Here is a 17,718-nt window from a genome sequence, read left to right on the forward strand (position 1 = left end):
TCCCCACAGAGCGGAAGGGTGGGGAGGGGAGCCGGGGAAGGAATTCTCCCCAGGTGGCCCCAGGACACACATACACACACACAACACACACACGTGCGAGCACCATACCTGCCATTCTCTGCATTCCTCATGGCTGGAGAGCTCAAACAATGTGATGGCATTGTAGAGCTGCCAGAACTAGAGAGGGGAAGCAGGCACTGCTCAGCTCACCTGAGTCCCCTTGAGACCCAGGTGGGAAAGCCCAGGGGGCAGGGGCAAGCCCCCCCAGCTTCTGCTGTTAACTGCCCTTGAGACACTGACAACTCCCTTCAAATGAAACTGGGGCACCCAGCCTGGGGTGGGGCGTGCAGGTGCCCAGGGCCAATTCCTGCTCCTGCCTTTGGCCTCCCTGGACCCAGGGGCCGGCCCAGCCACAGGACCCCGAGGGCCCCAGCTCAAGGATGGTTGGTGAGAGAGGGAGAGGCCTTAGGACCTTCTGTTCCTGGGAGGGGGTACCCACAAACTTCAGGGGGACTCACATGGCCACAGAACAGGAAGGGCAGAAGGAAGGTGAGGCCTCGCCACATCCAGGACTGAAATCCTTCTGTGGAGAGGAAGGAGGGAGTGAAGGGCCTGGGTGAGGTGGCTCGGCCCTGCCAGTCACTCTGCGATCAGGAGGGTTCACCTCCTCCAGGTGGGTGAGTGCTCACTTGGAAAATAACCCAGGGAACAGACGGAATACCTGCCACCAGGCCTGGTGGCCCTCATGCCTCACGTCCCTGTGACCCAAGTGGGCTGACCACTCTTACAGGACGCTGATATGCCAGCACTGGGTTTTTCATAATTTGCACAAGGTTTTACATTTCGTAACTGGCTTTGGCATGCTTCATTTCAATCGAGTCTTGACAAAATAGGGCCTACTGTGCAGAGTAACTTGATGGAAATGACCGCTTCAAAAAACAGAAGATTTTTATTAACAACACTTTCCCCTGGAAGTTTAAAGGAAGAGTCTCTGAGTTTTCCTGATGCAGCACCCACCCCGATGAGTTAAAGTTAAAAACACATAAATTGCACAAGTGTAAAAACACTAGACTAGACTAATATTATGCATGTCATAAAACACAGGAAAAAGAAACTGAAATTTAAAAAGGATAAGCTACAGGTGCTTAGCCTCCAGGGCCTGGCACACAGCTGGCCTTGTGTTTTTGTCAACTGCAATGAAATCCACCAAGAATTACAAAAAGCAATTAGAATGAGGCCAGCAAGCCCTGGATTTGCATGTGGCAGGTCCTCTCAGGTTCTTACCGGCACCTGGTCCCCATGACGGACGCGGGGCAAAGTCTGGGGGAACAGAGAGGGCCAGTGCTTGTCACCCCGCTGACCAGGCCGGGCTACTCACCCACAGTGAGGTCCAGGTGATTCCTCTCCCCCAGTGCCCGCAGTCGGTAGAGGCAGCCTCTCTGGTAATAATATTGCAGGAACTGGACACAGCCTGTAGGGGGAGCACAGCGCCCAGCTCAGGGACTAGGGGACCCAGCAACACCTCCGCAGCAGGTGGGCAGGTCTCCACTGCTCAGAGAGCAGGGGCGCCTGGGTACAACCTCCTCTCACCCCCAACACACACTGCACCGTAGCACACCACACCACACCACACACACACCCACACACACGTCTGAACCTAGAAACGAGGAGGCAGACCACGCCACGCCATGCCATGCCACACCACACCACACCCCACCACACCACACCCATGTCTGAACCCAAAACACGAGGAGGCAGAATTCTGTGTGTCGACATGGAAAAATACCATCATAACTGTTAAAAGAATAGAAACTAGGTTATAAAAAAAAGCTGTGTAGAAGAATCCTATGTTTGTAGATTATACGTAATACAGTATTATAGGTGTGTATATGTGTGAAAATATTTTCAACATATTTTCCTTTCAAATATTTTTCCAACATATATCTATTAACACCCTAAGGACAGAATTATACATAATTTTCCTTCTTGGCTTATGTTTGTACATAGGGTTTTATTTAAAAATTAAATTGTATTTTTTTTTTTGAATAGGTAAGATGCATTCAGCATAAAATTCAAGGGGAACAAACAGGTACTTGGTGAAAAGTAAAACTCTCTCCCTGTCTTTAACCATCCAATTTCTGTTCCTCAGAGGTAACCCCTCATTGTGTACAAATCCGGAGCTATTCGCTATTCTTAAATAAGAAAAAGAACATAAATGTCCATTTTAAGGGAAACAGAGTTGATGCTTCCAACACCACCCAGTTCCTAAAGGGCACAACTGGTCAGATTCTGAACCAGGGAAGAAAAAGGTAGCAACTGGAGCTCCAGGGGATGGTCATTCCTCTCCAGGGGCTGGGGGCTGGACGGCAGGATGGAGCTGATGGAGTGGTGGGGAGAGATGGCGGACAGCTCCTTCTGGATTTCCGGGACCCTTCCCTGCCCGACCAGGGACCTCCCCCAGTCCTTTCACTCATTTCACACAAGAAAAACACAACCTCCACCCTTCACACAACCTCCACCAGTGAAAGCCACACCGTGCCCCTCCCCAGAAACTGAGCAAGAGACACTCACTCTGAAAAATGGAGAATGCTAAAAACTGATTGCGAAACTTCTGGTAAATTAGTCCGTTAGGCCTGCAGAGAAATGGAGGAAAAGCAAAGATGAAGCCCCAATCTGAAATCATTTGTTCATCCCCATCCTATCTCTGTTCCAACCAAAAGAGAGAGAGAGAGATTTTAAACCCAGTTTCTACCTTATCACCATGTCCCTGGGGCTGGACCAGGTAATTTCCACCATTGCTTTAACACATTCTAGAACCAAGGGAGCTGGGGTAGGCATCTCGAAGACCAAATGCCCATGCATTCCTCCTCCCTCCATCAATCACAGTCTTGTCCCTGTGCTTGTTCTGTCCAGGCTTGCTCCCTGTCACCGCAGTCAGCGGCCCTTGGAAAAGTCCCCAGTTGGCTTGGGCTGGCCCTGAAGCCCCTTCCTAAGCTCACACTTTTACTTCTCGGCCCAAAAGTCAGCCCCCGAATCCTCTGCATCTTGGGCCCACCGCCGGTCCCCATCCACCGGCTCTCTGCGGAGAGTGAGCAGAGGTCCTGGGCTCAAGCAGGAGACACTCACCAGGTCAGCATCACTCCAGACAGGAACGTGGACACGTAGTGGTGAGACACCCACCAGCCTTTAATTCTTGAGAGAAGAGAAGGAAAAGAGCTCAGGAGGGGAGAGAAAGGCAAGCTTCCCAGCCCATGTTGAGGGAGAAGAGTGATCTGCAACCCAGAGACAGCTTCTTGGAGCAAGAAATGAACCCAAGCCTGGACTTTTGCCTTCTGTCCTATGAGATATATAATCGCACAGAGACCCAGAGAAGCACTCAGGCCCCAGCAGCTTCCCACTACCCTCAGAACACCTCCCTAACCTCCCCAGCACTCCAAGACCCGCCTCTCTGCCCCTCCTCACCCCCACTCTCAGGAGCTCCAGGTAGCCTTCTCTTTGAACCCACCAAGCCCATGGCTACCTCAGGGCCTGTGACGGGCTGAATGATGCTCCCCTCAAATTCCTATGTTGAAGACCTCTAACCCCAGTACCTTAAAATGTGACTATATTTGGAGAGAGGACTTTTAAAGAGACAATTAAGGTTAAATTAGGTCATAAGGGTGGGGCCCTAATGCGATAGGCTTGGTGTCCTTAGAAGCAAAGGAAGAGACTGGAGCAGAGTGCGTGCACACAGAGAAAAGGCCCTGTGAGGATGCAGTGGCCATCTGCAAGCCAGGTGCGGTCTCAGGGGAAACCTGCCAGCACCCTGATCTTGAACTTCTAGCCTCCAGAACCAAGACAATACATTTCTGTTGTTTAGGTCCCCTAGCTTGTGATATTTTGTCATGGCAGCCTGAGCAGACTAACGGGGTCTTCAAACTTGCCGTTCTCTCTGCTACAAGATCTTGGCCGGCCTGGCTCCTGATCAAAATTCAAGTTTGTGGGCCAACTGTCACCTCTTCCAAGAGGCCTTCCCTAACCCCCTTATCTGCAACAGCTAGACAGCCCCGCTCTGGATCACGTTACCCTGCTTCATTTTCTTCACGGTGCTTATCACTATCTAAAATTATCATTCTTTCCTCATTTGTTTCTGAACCCCCTTTCCCACTCAAAAGAGCAGAGATACTGTCTGTTCATCTGTATCGTGACACCTGGCTTAGAGCAGGTGCTCAACAAGCATGCTGAATAAACATAGAACACTCGCGCACGTTTACACAGAGTTGCAGCTATCTATGTTAACCCACACAGACACAGAGGAACAACAGATTCTACACAAAGTGCCTTGCTCCATCCCAGACACAGCTGCTCTCTGGGGGCCCCAGGCCCTAGGCTCATCTGCTCTTCTGTCTACAGCAGGCCCTCACCCAGCCCTGGACTTCACTCATCCAGTCCACAAGCTGCCGGGACCCTGCGGTCAGAATCCAGCTCTGGGACCTCCCTAGTGGTCCCATGGCCAATTCCTCGATCCCAAAGTTGGGGGCTCCTGTTGGATCCTTGGTCGGGAAACTAGATCCCACGTGGCGCAGCTAAGAGTTTTCCTGCTGCAACTAAAGATGCCCCATGGCAAAATGAATACTGAAGATCCCACGTGCTGCAACTAAGACCCAGGGCAGCCAAATAAATAAGAACCCAGCGCTCCCCTGGCTCAGGGCTATCACTCCAAAGAGGGGCAGGGAGCCTTGCTGTCACCCCCTCTCCACTGTCACAGACAGTCTTTATTCTTCAAGGTCCCAGAGTGTGTCTCAGGCCTCTGCTGGCCTCGCCAGGCCTCCTCCAGGAGCTCAGTGATCAGAACATGAGGAGGCAGCAATCTGCTTTGCCAAATGCACCCTGGGATACCAGGGACTGGGACACAGGAAGCATCCATGTGGGAGAAGCAGTCAACCTTCGTCTTTCCAGAACACTCTCTCGGGAGACAACTGGAGTAGGGGCCAACTGGGGAGATGGGCTCCAAATGGAGGCATCTGAGGATCTGCTGGTTTGGGGGATGAGCTGATGGATTAGATGTTTTTCTTTCTTTCTTTAAATTGTTTTGGGCTGAGCCATGCAGCATGTGGGACCTTAGTTCCCCGACCAGGGATCAAATCCCTGTTCCCTTACATTGCATGCTCAGAGCCTTAACCACTGGACCACAAGGAAGTCCCCCCTTTTAAAATTTATGTATTTATTCCGCTGCATCGGACCTTAGCTGTGGCATGTGGGATCTAGTTCCCTGACTAGGACTGAACCTGGGCCCCCTGCATTGGGAGTATGGCGTTTTTGTCAGGGAAGTTCCAAGAAATCCTTTTTATTAAATTAAAAAAAAAAATTTTTTTTTTTTTTAGACTATAACTAAAATCATCCTGCGACTTGCTTCCTTGTCTTGACTCCGGGCCTGTATCTACAGACCTGCCACCAACATCTTAAATGTGACACGACATTTCAGGATATGTCTGCTCTGCTGTAGTCTACTCAGCCACCCTGAACTGTCACTGTCATCCTTCATGTTGCCATACATCCCGTGGAAGTCCCCTGTGTCATGACACCGTTTCTCCATGGCGGCTACCAGGAAGTAAGCATGCAGGATGGCTGGCTCAGAGGGCACGTGCATGGTTATTTCTCAAATTACCTTCCAAAACAGCAATCCCCAATTTACACTCCCATCGGCAGTAGAGAGTATCGAGTTCCCCAAACCCTCACCAACACGGAATACCTAATTTTAAAATTTCTCCTGATCTTGTGTGAAAATTGGTGTGTCATTGAGGTTTTCGTTTGCACTGTCCTAATAAGTGGATTTGAGTTATCTTAAAACCTTCCAACCTGGACATAAACATTGTAAGGGTAGGGACAGCATCTCACTCTTCTCTTCTCTTCGCAGCCCTTCAATGACTGTGTGTGTGCTTAGTCACTTGGTCCTGTCTGACTCTCTGCAACCCCATGAACTGTAGCCCACCAGGCTCCTCTGTCCATGGGATTTCCCAGGCAAGAGTACTGGAGTGGGTTGCCAATTCCTTCTCCAGGGGGTCTTCCCAACCCAGGGACTGAATCCTATCTCTTGTGTGTCCTGCACTGGCAGGCAGATTCTTTACCACTAAGCCATCTGGGAAGCCCTTCAATAGTTCTGGGAAGGAAGGAAGGAAGGGAAGGAGAAAGGAAGGAAGAGAAAGAAAGAAGAAAATAAATGAAAGAGACTTCCCTGGCAGCCTAGGGGTTAAGACTCCACACTTTCAACGCAGGGACTGTGGGTTTAATCCCTGGTCAGGAACTAAGATCCCACGTGCCACACGATACAGCCACAAAAAATGTCTGGTCATAAATTAGGTGTTTGGGCAACAGCCTGTGGATGCTTGAGTGGTTATGAGGAGAAACAAGGTTTTAGGAGGCTTTTTATTCCTAGCACTAACAGCACCTGGTAAACAGTAGGTACTCAATAAATGCTGAAATGAAAAAAGTGATGTCTAGGAAGTGCAGCTGGTATAGATGCCACCAGGACAGACTGGACGGGAGACTGATGCAGGTGCCAAGTGAGTTCACGGGACAGGATGGGACACCTGTCCACTTCCTGGTTCCCAATCTCCCTTCCCCGTGTCCCTGCCCTGCCTGTCAGGGTCTCTGAGGAACCTTGGTTTCTAACCGAAAAGATAACTGGCCGCATCCTTAGACCTTCATCTTGAAGAGCAACCAACAAGTCTCTGCAAGCCCTTGGAGGCCTGGAAAGCCCCCGTTCTCTGTCCTACCTGCCAAAGGTCCCCAGAGAAATACTCGCTCCCTGTCCAGGAAGGGCCGGAGCCAGACACAGGCTCTCAGCAGCAACCCTGGCTGAGCAGCAGCTTCTAATTTCACAGTTCACTGTGCCCACAGCCCAGCGCTGACAGACGCCACCAATAAACACAGCTCAGTGGCACTGGGAGAGGCTAAAAATGTCCTCTTTCCCAGCGTGCATTCACCAGCCCCACCATCCATCTGCATACCCCAGGGCTCTGGACTGGTGCTCCGCACGTACGAGTGTGTGTCTGTGTGTGTGTGTATTAATATAACAGTTTTATTGTGCTGTCAGTCAGACACCATACAATTCACCCACTTAAAGCATGCAAGTCAGTGTACTCACAGAGTTGTGCAAACATGACCATAGTCAGTTTTAGGACATTTGTACCGCTCCAGAAAGAGACCTTCACCCTTCAGCAGTCTATCTCTAGGGTCCGTTTTACCCCAGAAACGAAGCCTGCAGGAGTTTGTTGCCTTTTAAATGAGCAGACAGTGGGTACGCCAGGAAGGCCGGCACATTGCATAGCCTGAATGTAGTATGAACCGCATGTTCTGATATCTGGGGATTGTGCCTGGAGAGCTCGCTTCAGGACACCTTAGCATAAGATCCAGGCACCAGTCACTAGTCAACCCCTGGCACTCTCTGGCTTTGAGCTTCGGGTCATCTGGATAGCTTGGGGAATGGCTTCTACACCAAGGCTCCCTCTCTCCTCTGCGACCCCACCCCTCTGTATCTTAAGAAAGGCCCTTACAAAAACCCATTCGTTATGGGCACTGGTGGGCTGGCTTGCCAGAAAAGGCAACGTGATCTCTGATTCATTATTCATTCTATCCCGGAACTACTGCAGAGGACATCTGCTGTTTTGTCTGTCTGTTAATCACTCCCTGTTCTGCTTCTCCCCTTTGTCTTTCCTTGGGGGAACTACCTCACCCCCAGTCAGTCTGGGTGGTGGAGCTAAGATAACTGGGCACATGACCCAGAGTGAGCCAATGGAGATGCTAAATCACTCCAGCACAGTGACTGGTTCAGGGATGAGCATGTGACCTGAGCCCGGCCAATTAGAAGTCTGTCTCAAGTACTGCCCCTGGACTAGTAGAGGAAAGATGCTTTTTCCTCTGGGATTGCTGATCCCTGTGGGGTGCCGGCCTGGGCTGCTGGGAGCCAGGGCAGGAGGTAGCAAGAAAGGAAAAAGGGAGGAGGAGGAGGAGGCTGGTTAAATTAACACTGAGCACTCTGGACCTCCCTGAAATATTTATATGCTCCAATAAATACCCTTTCATGTTTACTCCTATCAGGTGGTTTTCCATCATTTGCAAAATCTGGAAGGGAAGTTGACTTACTTATGGCTCTAATTGAGCTAAGGAGCTACATCTCACATGGGAAACACCAGACACAAACCACGGGCGGCTCCATCCCAGGATGCCAGTGTTCCCCCTACATACCCACCTCTCAAAGCCTGCTTCCCCCCTACACACCCCTAATTCAGGTCTTGGATGCAACTAGAAACAGGATAAAAGAGGTTCAATCAGACCAAAACTGGGCAGCAAGCCTCCAGGAAGTCTATCTGGCTCAGGTTCAGCTGTCTCTCCAACACCAAGATGACCCCAGTGAACTTCCTTCACTACAGAGCTTGGGTTCAGTTCATTTCTACACAGACTCTGGGGCATTCACTGGGTACCCACTGTGAGCTCCAGAGCTGGCTGTGGGACACTTCAGAGAAAGGCAGCCTTCGTCCCAAACTGGACCCCTGACTGTTTTCTTAGCTATTCCCTAATAAGGGCCAAGTGTGAGGGGAAACCTCACAGGCATCTCCTGTGCCCACCCTCAGGAGAAAAATCAGCTCTGAGAAGGAGTGGGGGAGGATGGAGGCTAACTATTCAACAGATGTTGAGGACGAGTCACAAGTTTTAATCACCCAGCTTTGGTCCACCTGCCAGGCCTCCCTCTCCCACAAGTTGACCACAACTCCCGTAGTCATTCCAGAAAATAAGACATCCGTGCAGGCCCACCCCACTCATCCCAGGGTCCCCACCATCCACACATCCAAATCTGTGCCGAAGGCCAGACTGGGGAGGCAGGCCCGGGGGAGTGTGATTCCTGAAGCAACTTGACCTTCCTGAAGCATACTTGCCATGAATGGTCTTTTAAAGAACCTCTATGAGTGCTCCCAAAAGGCTCCACGTGGGAGCTATCTTGGAGTCCCTATTCAGTGTCTGGTACTTAGAAGTTGCTCAATAAAAGTGTAATGCGGACTTCCTGGTGGTCCAGTGGTTAGGACTCTGCACTTCCACTGCAGAGGGCCCAGGTTTGATCCCCGGTCAAGGAACTAAGATCCTGCATGCTTTGTGGCACAGCAAAATAAAATAAAATGTAAAATACATAAGATAAATGTGTAATAAATGGCAGGTCGGGGACAGATTGGACCACACACAAAGCTTTGCATTACCAGCTCAGTGACAGCCCTTCCTGTTGTCCCATCAGAGCACAAGCCCTAGGGAGGCCCCAGAGAAGGCCTCACTAAGGTATCAGGCAAGTGAGGTGGCTCTGGAATCCTACTGCCCCCTTTAGTCCTCCTCCCTGTTTTCTGGGTGTGCTCCACACTTACAGGGACCTCGACTCACCTGTTCCCTTCTCTCAGGGAACCCCCCACACCCACAGTTTGTCATACAAGAAAAAAGGGACAAGAGTAACTCTTATTCAAGTGTTAGTGACTGTTAAAAACGTAGCATGCCCCCACACATTCTTAATATGAGTTCATCAGGAGGAGGAAACTCCCAACACCAAGCCCAGGGGAGCATGAAGGGAATTAGTAACAAGAAAGCTTGGCCCATTGCCCTGGGCCCATCTCCCCACTATGTACTACCCTGGGTCCCCTCCAACCATGCCCCAAAGCAGGAAAATACAATCACTAAAATTAAGGAAAACTACAAATGTTATTGATTTGGTAGGATTTTCGACTTCAGTGTTTCCCAAAGCATGGGGCCTGTACCACCAAGTTTTAGATGGTATCTGAGTGTAACGCTAGATGATACTGAATCACGTGGTGAGAAGTCATCAGGCCTGTTCTTTCCATTCTCCTGATTAAGTCAGGGAGACAATACTAGGACATCTTTAATATACAAAATCCCCTGCTCTTGGGCTTCCCAGGTGGCTCAGGTGGTAAAGAGTCTACCTGCAATGCAAGAGTCCCAGGTTCAATCCCTGGATTGGGAAGATTCCCTGGAGAAGGGAATGGCAACCCACTCCAGTATTCTTGCCTGGAGAATGCCATGACAGAGGAGTCTGGTGGGCTGCAATCCATGGGGTCACAAAGAGTTGGACACAACTGAGCAATTAACACATACATACATACATACATATATATATACATAGAGATCTGCTCATCTCCCTTTTAACACATGTACACACACATAAGAGAGATAGCAAGCCTCAGGCTCAGAGCCTTCAGGAAGCAGGAATCATTGACTTCAATAAATTAGACAATGAAAATGAAATTCTATTTTTACACTATTTCCTCTTTCCTGCAATTGATGCTGGTTTTCCACGTATGGTGGTAAAATAAAAGTTTCCTTTTAAAATAAATTCACATTTATTTAATTAAAAATTAAAACAAAAAGAGGGTGGATTTAAATTGTGAAAAAACTATCATCCAGGTGACGCTGGACATGGTAAAGGATGAGTGCAGTTTGAGAAACACTGATCTTTTCTAAAGGGCTACATGCTACAGGGCTGCATACCTAAGAATAGCTGTTTTCCCCTGGTCCTTACCTCTCAGCTCTATGTTCAGGGTAAGGCCTGGCGGGGCAGGGATATGCCATGAGTGACCACTGGCAGAGAAGTGAGAAGGTAGCAAATTATTTGGGGGTTTGGCAAACACCCCAATCTTAAATACACAGCTCCTGGCCGTTCCTTACCAGCTTCCAGGAAGAAGGAAATGAAGAGGGTCGAGAGGTTGTTACTTTTTGTTTCAGGACAAACAGGGCCAAGAATGGTATGCAGGGGTTCAAATGGACACCCTCAAAAGGCATCAGACCTACGGGAAATGGGTCCTACAAGTGGCAAGTCGTGGGTCTTAATTCAGTCCTGATATTCGAATCTCTCTGTCGGGGACCTTCCACTTTTCTCACCAGAGTCCATTCAAGCTTCTGGTGACAGTAGCCTCACTTTCCTCCGAGGAACCATTCCTCTCCTGACACTCAGCTTTGAGGTGCTGGTTGACAGCCCTGGGGGTGGGCACAAGGCTCACAACCAGCCAATCACAGCAGTGCGACTGGCTCAGAGATCATCAGTGAGTGCCAACAGGACCCAGGGAGACTCCAGGGAGACAGGAATGTGCCTTATTTTGCTGGGAATGCTAGAAATGAAGATGTGAGCCTAGAGCTGCTGGGTGCTCCTCCCTGGAACCTGAGACCAAAAGAACACAGTAGAAGGAATGGTTGAGAGATAGAAACTGGGTCCTGATGACACCGTCTGAATGCCTAGATTAAGCCTTCCCTGAACTCAGAGCTAATGGACCCATTTCTTGATGTGAGAAAATAAATTTCCTATTGTGCTAAACTCATTTATTTGAGTTAGGGTTTCTTTGTAAGCAAGAGACTGACCATTGCACGTGAAGCTGCAGCAGCAGACACCGTTTTCCTCCTCTCTGGTTCTCAACAGTCATGAATACCCCCACCCCACACGGAGGAAGGGGGTGCAAGGCCAGGGTGAGAGCTCTCACCTCCACGACAGATTTCCCTCTGGCTCCCCCGCACCACCCCGCAAAGCTGGGCCCCCGTTACCTTGAGCCATTGCTGATAAGAATGCTCTCCCGAATTGTCAGGGTGCAGTAATACCATACGAGCAGGAAGTTAAAGACTTCATCTGTCACCCTGGCATAGAGAAACAGCCCCGGGGAGGGGTACAGATATGAGAAACCAGGGACAGCTGTCCCCCTGTTCCACCTCCACCCCTGGCACACACACAACTGAACAGCAATCCAGGACAAGAAAGTCCCCAAAGAAGGGATGGCATTTGAGTAGGGCCTTGAAGTTCAATACGTGGAAATGTGCCTTCCTGAGTGTTGGTAATAACTAAATTTGGCTGTGGAAATGGATAATTGTATCTATTATGCTCACTTACATTGTTCCATTTTTTATTTTGTAGACAATTATAGCGTAAATGCTACAGGTTGCAATACTCTGTGAGAGTCAAGCCTCCCTTAACTGACAGCAGTTGGAGGATAAATACTACCCACTCCCTCACCCCTGAGGGGGAATAACTGAGGCCTGTCCTTTGCTGTCCCCTATTCCCCAGCAGCACTGAACTCCAGGTGCCCACAGGATAACCCTACTTGTCTCACTTCCATTCCCCTACCAGTGTTTCCTGGGATCACCTCCTAAATAAATTATTGCACTCACATGCTTTTCTTGGGGGATTTCTTCTGAGGAAACCCAAACAAAGACAGTATTAGTTCCCATTTCTGAAATTCAAAGACGCTCGCTCCTTGGAAGAAAAGCTATGACAGACCTAGACAGTGTATTAAAAAGCAGAAATGTCACTTTGCCAACAAAGGTCCATCTAGTCAAAGCTATGGTTTTTCCAGTAGTCATGTTCAGATGTGAGAGTTGGACCATAAAGAAGGCTGAACACTGAAGAACTGATGCTTTCGAATTTTGGTGCTGGTTAAGACTCTTGAGAATCCCTTGAGACCAAACCACTCACTCCTAAAGGAAACCAACCCTGATTATTCATTGGAAGGATTGATGCTGAAGCTCCAATACTTTGGCCACCTGATGTGAAGAGCTGACTCACTGGAAAACATCCTGATGCTGGGAAAGACTGAGGGCAAGAGGAAAAGGGGGTGTCAGAGGATGAGATGGTTGGATGGCATCACTGACGCAATGGACATGAGTTTGAGCAAATCCCAGGAGATAGTAAAGGACAAGGAAGCCTGGTGTGCTGCAGTCCACAGGGTCTCAAAAGGTTGGACACGACTTAGTGACTGAACAACAACTTCCCATTTTACAGATGAGCAAAGTGAGGTTCAGGTGATGTGCTGCCCATCCAGCTCCCCACCCTTGCCCTTTTTTAAGCCATTGAAGGTATAGTCAGCTAAACAGTGTTCCCCCCTGCTCAAATTCTAATTAACCCAGAACCTCAGAATATGACTTGATTTGGAAACAGGGTCTTTGTAAATATAATTAGTGAAGATGAGGAGATAATGGGTTAGGGTGGACCCTAAACCCACAGACTGTGTCCCTATAAGAAGACCAGGAGAGAGATATAGGGCCGCAGGGCAGATGGCCATATAACGACAGACTAGAGTGAAACAGCCTTAAGCCAAGGGAATGCCAAGGATGGCCAGCCACTACCAGCGGCTGGGAGAGGCAAGGAAGGCTCCTCCTCTAGTCTTTAGAGTGAGTGTAGTCCTGCCAACCATGATTCCAACCTTGATTTCAGATTTCTGGCCTCCACAACTATGAGAAAATACACTTCTATTGTTCTAAGCCACCCAGCTTGTGGTGCCTTGTTACGACAGCCCCAGGAAATGAATATAGAAAGGGATGGGAGACACGGTGATGCCAGGCCCTAAGGGAGCGTGAGCACTCAACCGCACACCACAGGTTTGTCCTCTGAGGGCCCCAGAAGTCCGAGCACCAGGAAATCTGGTTGCACGTCAAGAACTTCTACCCCCTTTCTGGGGGCACGTGAGTGGGCATGACTGACATCAGCAGCCTCTGCCCTCCAGGGAAGCGGCCCCGGCCCAAGGCAGCAGGTAGGCACGGGCTCAGGGCCTGAAAGAACCTTTGTTTGGACACTCAAGTGGGCAGCCCAGCAACTGGACTCCCAGCCAAGCGCCTGCCAGGAAATAAACTCTTGACACGTGGGCCAAATGCCCAAGCCACACTTGGCTGCCTCCCCTCAGGGCAGGAAACCTGGGGCCAGGGCAGGGGGAAACAAAACCCCCTGGGGGATCGTGGCTTTGGCTCACTGACGGCTTCGGCTCACCTCCCTTGTCCCATGCAAATGGAGCAGCTGACCCTCTTGACTGTGCCACTGGGTGCCAAGCGCTGGGCACAGCCACGTGCAGTGTTAATGCACTCAACTGTCACTACAACCCAGTGAGGCAGGGTCTGGTGTCACCCTCATTTTACAGCGAGGGAGACTGAGGCACCCAGAGGCAACCTGCTCATCTGACAGACAGTAGGTCTCGAAGGCAGGATTCAAACCCAGGAATTCTGTGGTCTATCTCTTTCTTTCCTCCCTTCCTTCCTCTTTTTTGCTCCCCATTCTACCCCCTACCACCTCTATTTTTGTAACTGAGATACAATTCACATACCATACAATTCACCCTTTTCAAGGATGCAAGTCAGTGTGTTTTCAGTATAGTCACCAAGTGGCGCATCCATCATCTCCATCTAATTCCAGAAAATTCTCACCACTCCAAAAAAACAAAAAATCCTGTGGCCCTTAGCAGTCACTCCCTATTTGCCTCCCCACCACCCTCTGGCAACCACTAATCTGTTTTCTGTCTCTATAGTCTTTGCCTATTCTGGACATTTCATACGAATGGGAGCATACAGTGAGTGACCTTTTGCCTCTGGGTGCTTTCACTCAGCACAATGTTTTCAGGCTTCATCCATGTTATAGCACATGTCAGTACTTCAGTCCTTTTTGTGGCCAAATAATATTCCATTGTATGGATGGACCACAGTGGGCTCTTTCTTAACTACTATGTTATAAGGCCTCTTTAGCAACCATTTAGTAGATATTTGTTGGATGGCTGTAAGGCAGACAGAACTCCTATTTCCCATAATAAATGGTCATTCTCTACCCTATACCTTATCACACCAAATGCTGGAGATGCAAGAGAAACCCTGGATCCTTCTCTCATGGCCCACCTCCCTCACCCCTGCACACATACCAACACACCCATCACCTGTAGTGAAGGAAAAATCGACACGCCACAGCACCCAGGAGCAGGATGATGGTCAGGTAGAGCTTGAACTTCTCATACTCATCCTTGTAGGCAAATCTGCAGCGACAGACACCCCCAGGAAAGGTCACATCACTATAACCCATCACCCCACCGGATCCCTGACCTGTTCGATCAAACTAAGGGAGGGATTTCGAAATAATGGTGATGATCGATAGGGAAAGAGGGTCAGTGTGCAAAGCTTCCTTTGTCCCGGGACTCCTGGGTTTAACGTTTTGAGGCCATGATGGGCAAGGAGCTGAGACAGGGTCTCCTCCTCAACCACCTACAGTAGTGGAAAAGCCGCAGCTCCATTTTCCCTGGAAATGGGATACATTTGGGGTGGCCAGGACTGCCTACGCCCCAGGAGGCATGGCATGCGACAGGGGGCCATTTCTCATGGGAAACTGGCAGTCCAGTCCACATCATGTACTAACTCTGTGAAAGGAAGGAAGGAAACCTCCCCCAGGTGGTCTACATACTAAGGAAGAGACCGTCAGAAAGACCAAAAGCCAGAGTCCCAGCTGTGAACATTTTTTTTTTTTAATGCAAAAACTAGCTTGGTCCCATCGCTCTTGAGCTGAAAGAGCAAAATGCCCAGATTCCATAAAGTCAGGTGGAGGGGTGCCTGGGATACTCACTTGGCCTGGTTGCTGAGAAGGGTCACATTCACATTACCAAGAACCAGATTCAAGTAGAGCCTGAAAGGAAAGACCTGTGAGGGCCACCGAGCCAACAACCCCAGGAGTGGGCCCCAACCAAAAAGATTCAAACTTAATAAGCATGGCCAGGGCTTCCCAGGTGGCCCAGCGGTGAAGAACCCGCTGCCGATACAGGAAATGTGGGCTTAATCCCTGGGTCAGGAAGATCCCCTGGAAGAGGAAATGGCCACCCACTCCAGTATTCTTGCCTCGGAAATCCCACGGACAGAGGAGCCTGGTGGGCTACAGAGTACGCACGCACAATCAGCATGGCACTGAGCACCAGATATTAGAAAACGAGATGCTAAGCTCAACGGTAAAGTTCTCACATCATATGAGAATGAAAATGATTAACTAGAGAACATGGCAACTGTCAGGCCCAGCATGATTAACCCATTTCTCCCCATTTTAGCTGGCTTACAGACCATGTTTCCCAGCCTCCCTTGCAGCTAAATATTTTAAAAAATAAAATAAAAAATAAAGTATACAGCTTAGTGATTATTTTGTACTGTACAGAAATATCAAATTGCTATGTCTACCTCAATCTAAAAAATAAATAATAAGGTGAGCTCATAAAACATGTTTACATTAAAAACAAATTATACAATTTAATGGTTTCAAGTATATTTACAACATTGTGCAAACATCAGTGTCACCTAATCCCAGAACAGGAAATTTCAACACCCCAAGAAGAAAGTCCTTACCCACTAGCAGTCAGTCCTTCAGCCCCTGGCAACCACTAATCTACCTTCTGTTTCTGTGGATTTGTCTATTCTTGACATTTCGTGTAAACAGGCTCATGTGATACGTGGCCTTTTATGTCTGGCTTCCTTGTTGTGAACGTTCAGCACTCATTTTCACTGAGTGTATATACACCCAGGAGTGGAATTTCTGGGTCGTATGGTATGTATGTGTTCGGCTTCACTAGCAAATGGCAAACATTTTTGTAAAAAGGGATCTGCTTGCCCTCCACAGCCTGACTCTTTCCTGCTTGTTGAGAGTGTGATGGTGTGACCCAGCTTTGGCCATGCAGATAAGAACTCCTAAAGAAGTGGTGAGTAGTAAGTAAGCTGCAAGAACCAAGTACCTAGGTGACCTCAGGAGCCCACATTCTTGGCCCACTCACCTCTGAACTGTTACGTGTGAGAGACAAAAGCCTCGTGTGTTTGAGCCACTGCGCCACAATGCTTCTGTTACAACAGCCTGTACTCTAACACGCCACGTGCATGCATGCTCAGTGACGTCCGACTCTTTGCAACTCCATGGACTGCAGCCCCCCAAGACTTCTCTGCCCATGGGATTTCCCAGGCAAGAATACTGGAGGAGGGAGCCATGTCCTTTTCCAGGGGATCCTTCCAACCCAGGGTCTCCTGCCGGCCCTGCACCGGCAGGATTCTTTACCACTCACTGAGCAGGTGGATTCTTTACCACTGAGCCACCTGGGAAGCCCCTAAAATGCTAATTAATAAAGGTGAAAATAAAGGGTTAGGAGATCTCAGGGGAAGACAAGTTAATTCCACAGAAGGAGAGAGGGGTTTAGAAAGACTTCACTGAGGTAGTAACATGTGAACTTGGCTTTGAAGGATGCATAGAAGTTAGAGAGGAGAAAAGGGAACAGAAAAGCCCTCTTCCAGCTATGGGTAAAATCAAGGTAGATTTCCAGTCTTGTGCCTCTAGAGCAGAGGTGTCAGAGAACCATCTATTTTTCTCACCTAGCATACAGTCCCTACCTCCTGGAAGGGCAGTATAATTTCCTTCAGAGAATCACTTTTCCCCCTAGGCTCTAGGGTAAGGCACATGACCCAGGTTCCCCCAATCGAAGCGGTGCAACCTCCTGATTGGGTCAATCATGATCATGGAACACAATCTAGGCCAATGAGAATCAATAAGAGGACTTTTTTCCCAGAACTCCTACAGAACAAAGAGGCTTTCTGTACCGGATTTGCTAGGCAGGTAGGATGCAAACCCAGAGCTGCTGGGGCCAGCTTGTGGAGGAAGCCTGCCTGTGAATAAAATTCACACACTGCAAAACAGAGTAAAAATAAATAAATAAATAGGGACACAGTTGACCAGTATCCAGTCCTACCTAGAGCTGCAACTGGACTTTTTAGTTGCATGTGTCAATAAATGTCCTGTTATTAATTAAGCAACTTTGAGTTGGGTTTTCTGTCATTTGTATTCCAAGGACTCCTAACTAATGTAAGCTGGACAGAGGACAAGGGAGACTGGAGCTGGGAGAGTGAATCTGACTTTAAAAGAAGGCCATGCTGTTTCAT

At 49.0% G+C, this 17,718-nt stretch overlaps 1 protein-coding gene and 1 non-coding gene across 2 annotated transcripts in view; one reads left to right on the forward strand and one right to left on the reverse strand.

Annotated features, from left to right (window-relative positions):
• The window catches only part of TMEM120B (transmembrane protein 120B), a 43,337-nt gene that overhangs the window by 4,008 nt on the left and 21,611 nt on the right, over window positions 1–17,718 (reverse strand). Inside the window, exons 4-11 of the mRNA XM_040250713.1 lie at window positions 15,383–15,442; window positions 14,706–14,801; window positions 11,566–11,655; window positions 3,127–3,192; window positions 2,572–2,633; window positions 1,379–1,471; window positions 519–583; window positions 109–177 (exon numbers count right to left, since the gene is read on the reverse strand). Of these exons, the coding sequence (XP_040106647.1) occupies window positions 109–177; window positions 519–583; window positions 1,379–1,471; window positions 2,572–2,633; window positions 3,127–3,192; window positions 11,566–11,655; window positions 14,706–14,801; window positions 15,383–15,442 (601 nt within the window). The remainder of the gene's footprint in view (window positions 1–108; window positions 178–518; window positions 584–1,378; window positions 1,472–2,571; window positions 2,634–3,126; window positions 3,193–11,565; window positions 11,656–14,705; window positions 14,802–15,382; window positions 15,443–17,718) is intronic.
• TRNAG-UCC lies at window positions 9,038–9,110 on the forward strand. The gene has a single exon. It is a non-coding gene; the product is annotated as a tRNA-Gly (tRNA).

The sequence above is a fragment of the Oryx dammah genome, unplaced genomic scaffold, assembly GCF_014754425.2.
Source record: "Oryx dammah isolate SB20612 unplaced genomic scaffold, SCBI_Odam_1.1 HiC_scaffold_12, whole genome shotgun sequence".
NCBI lineage: Eukaryota > Metazoa > Chordata > Mammalia > Artiodactyla > Bovidae > Oryx > Oryx dammah.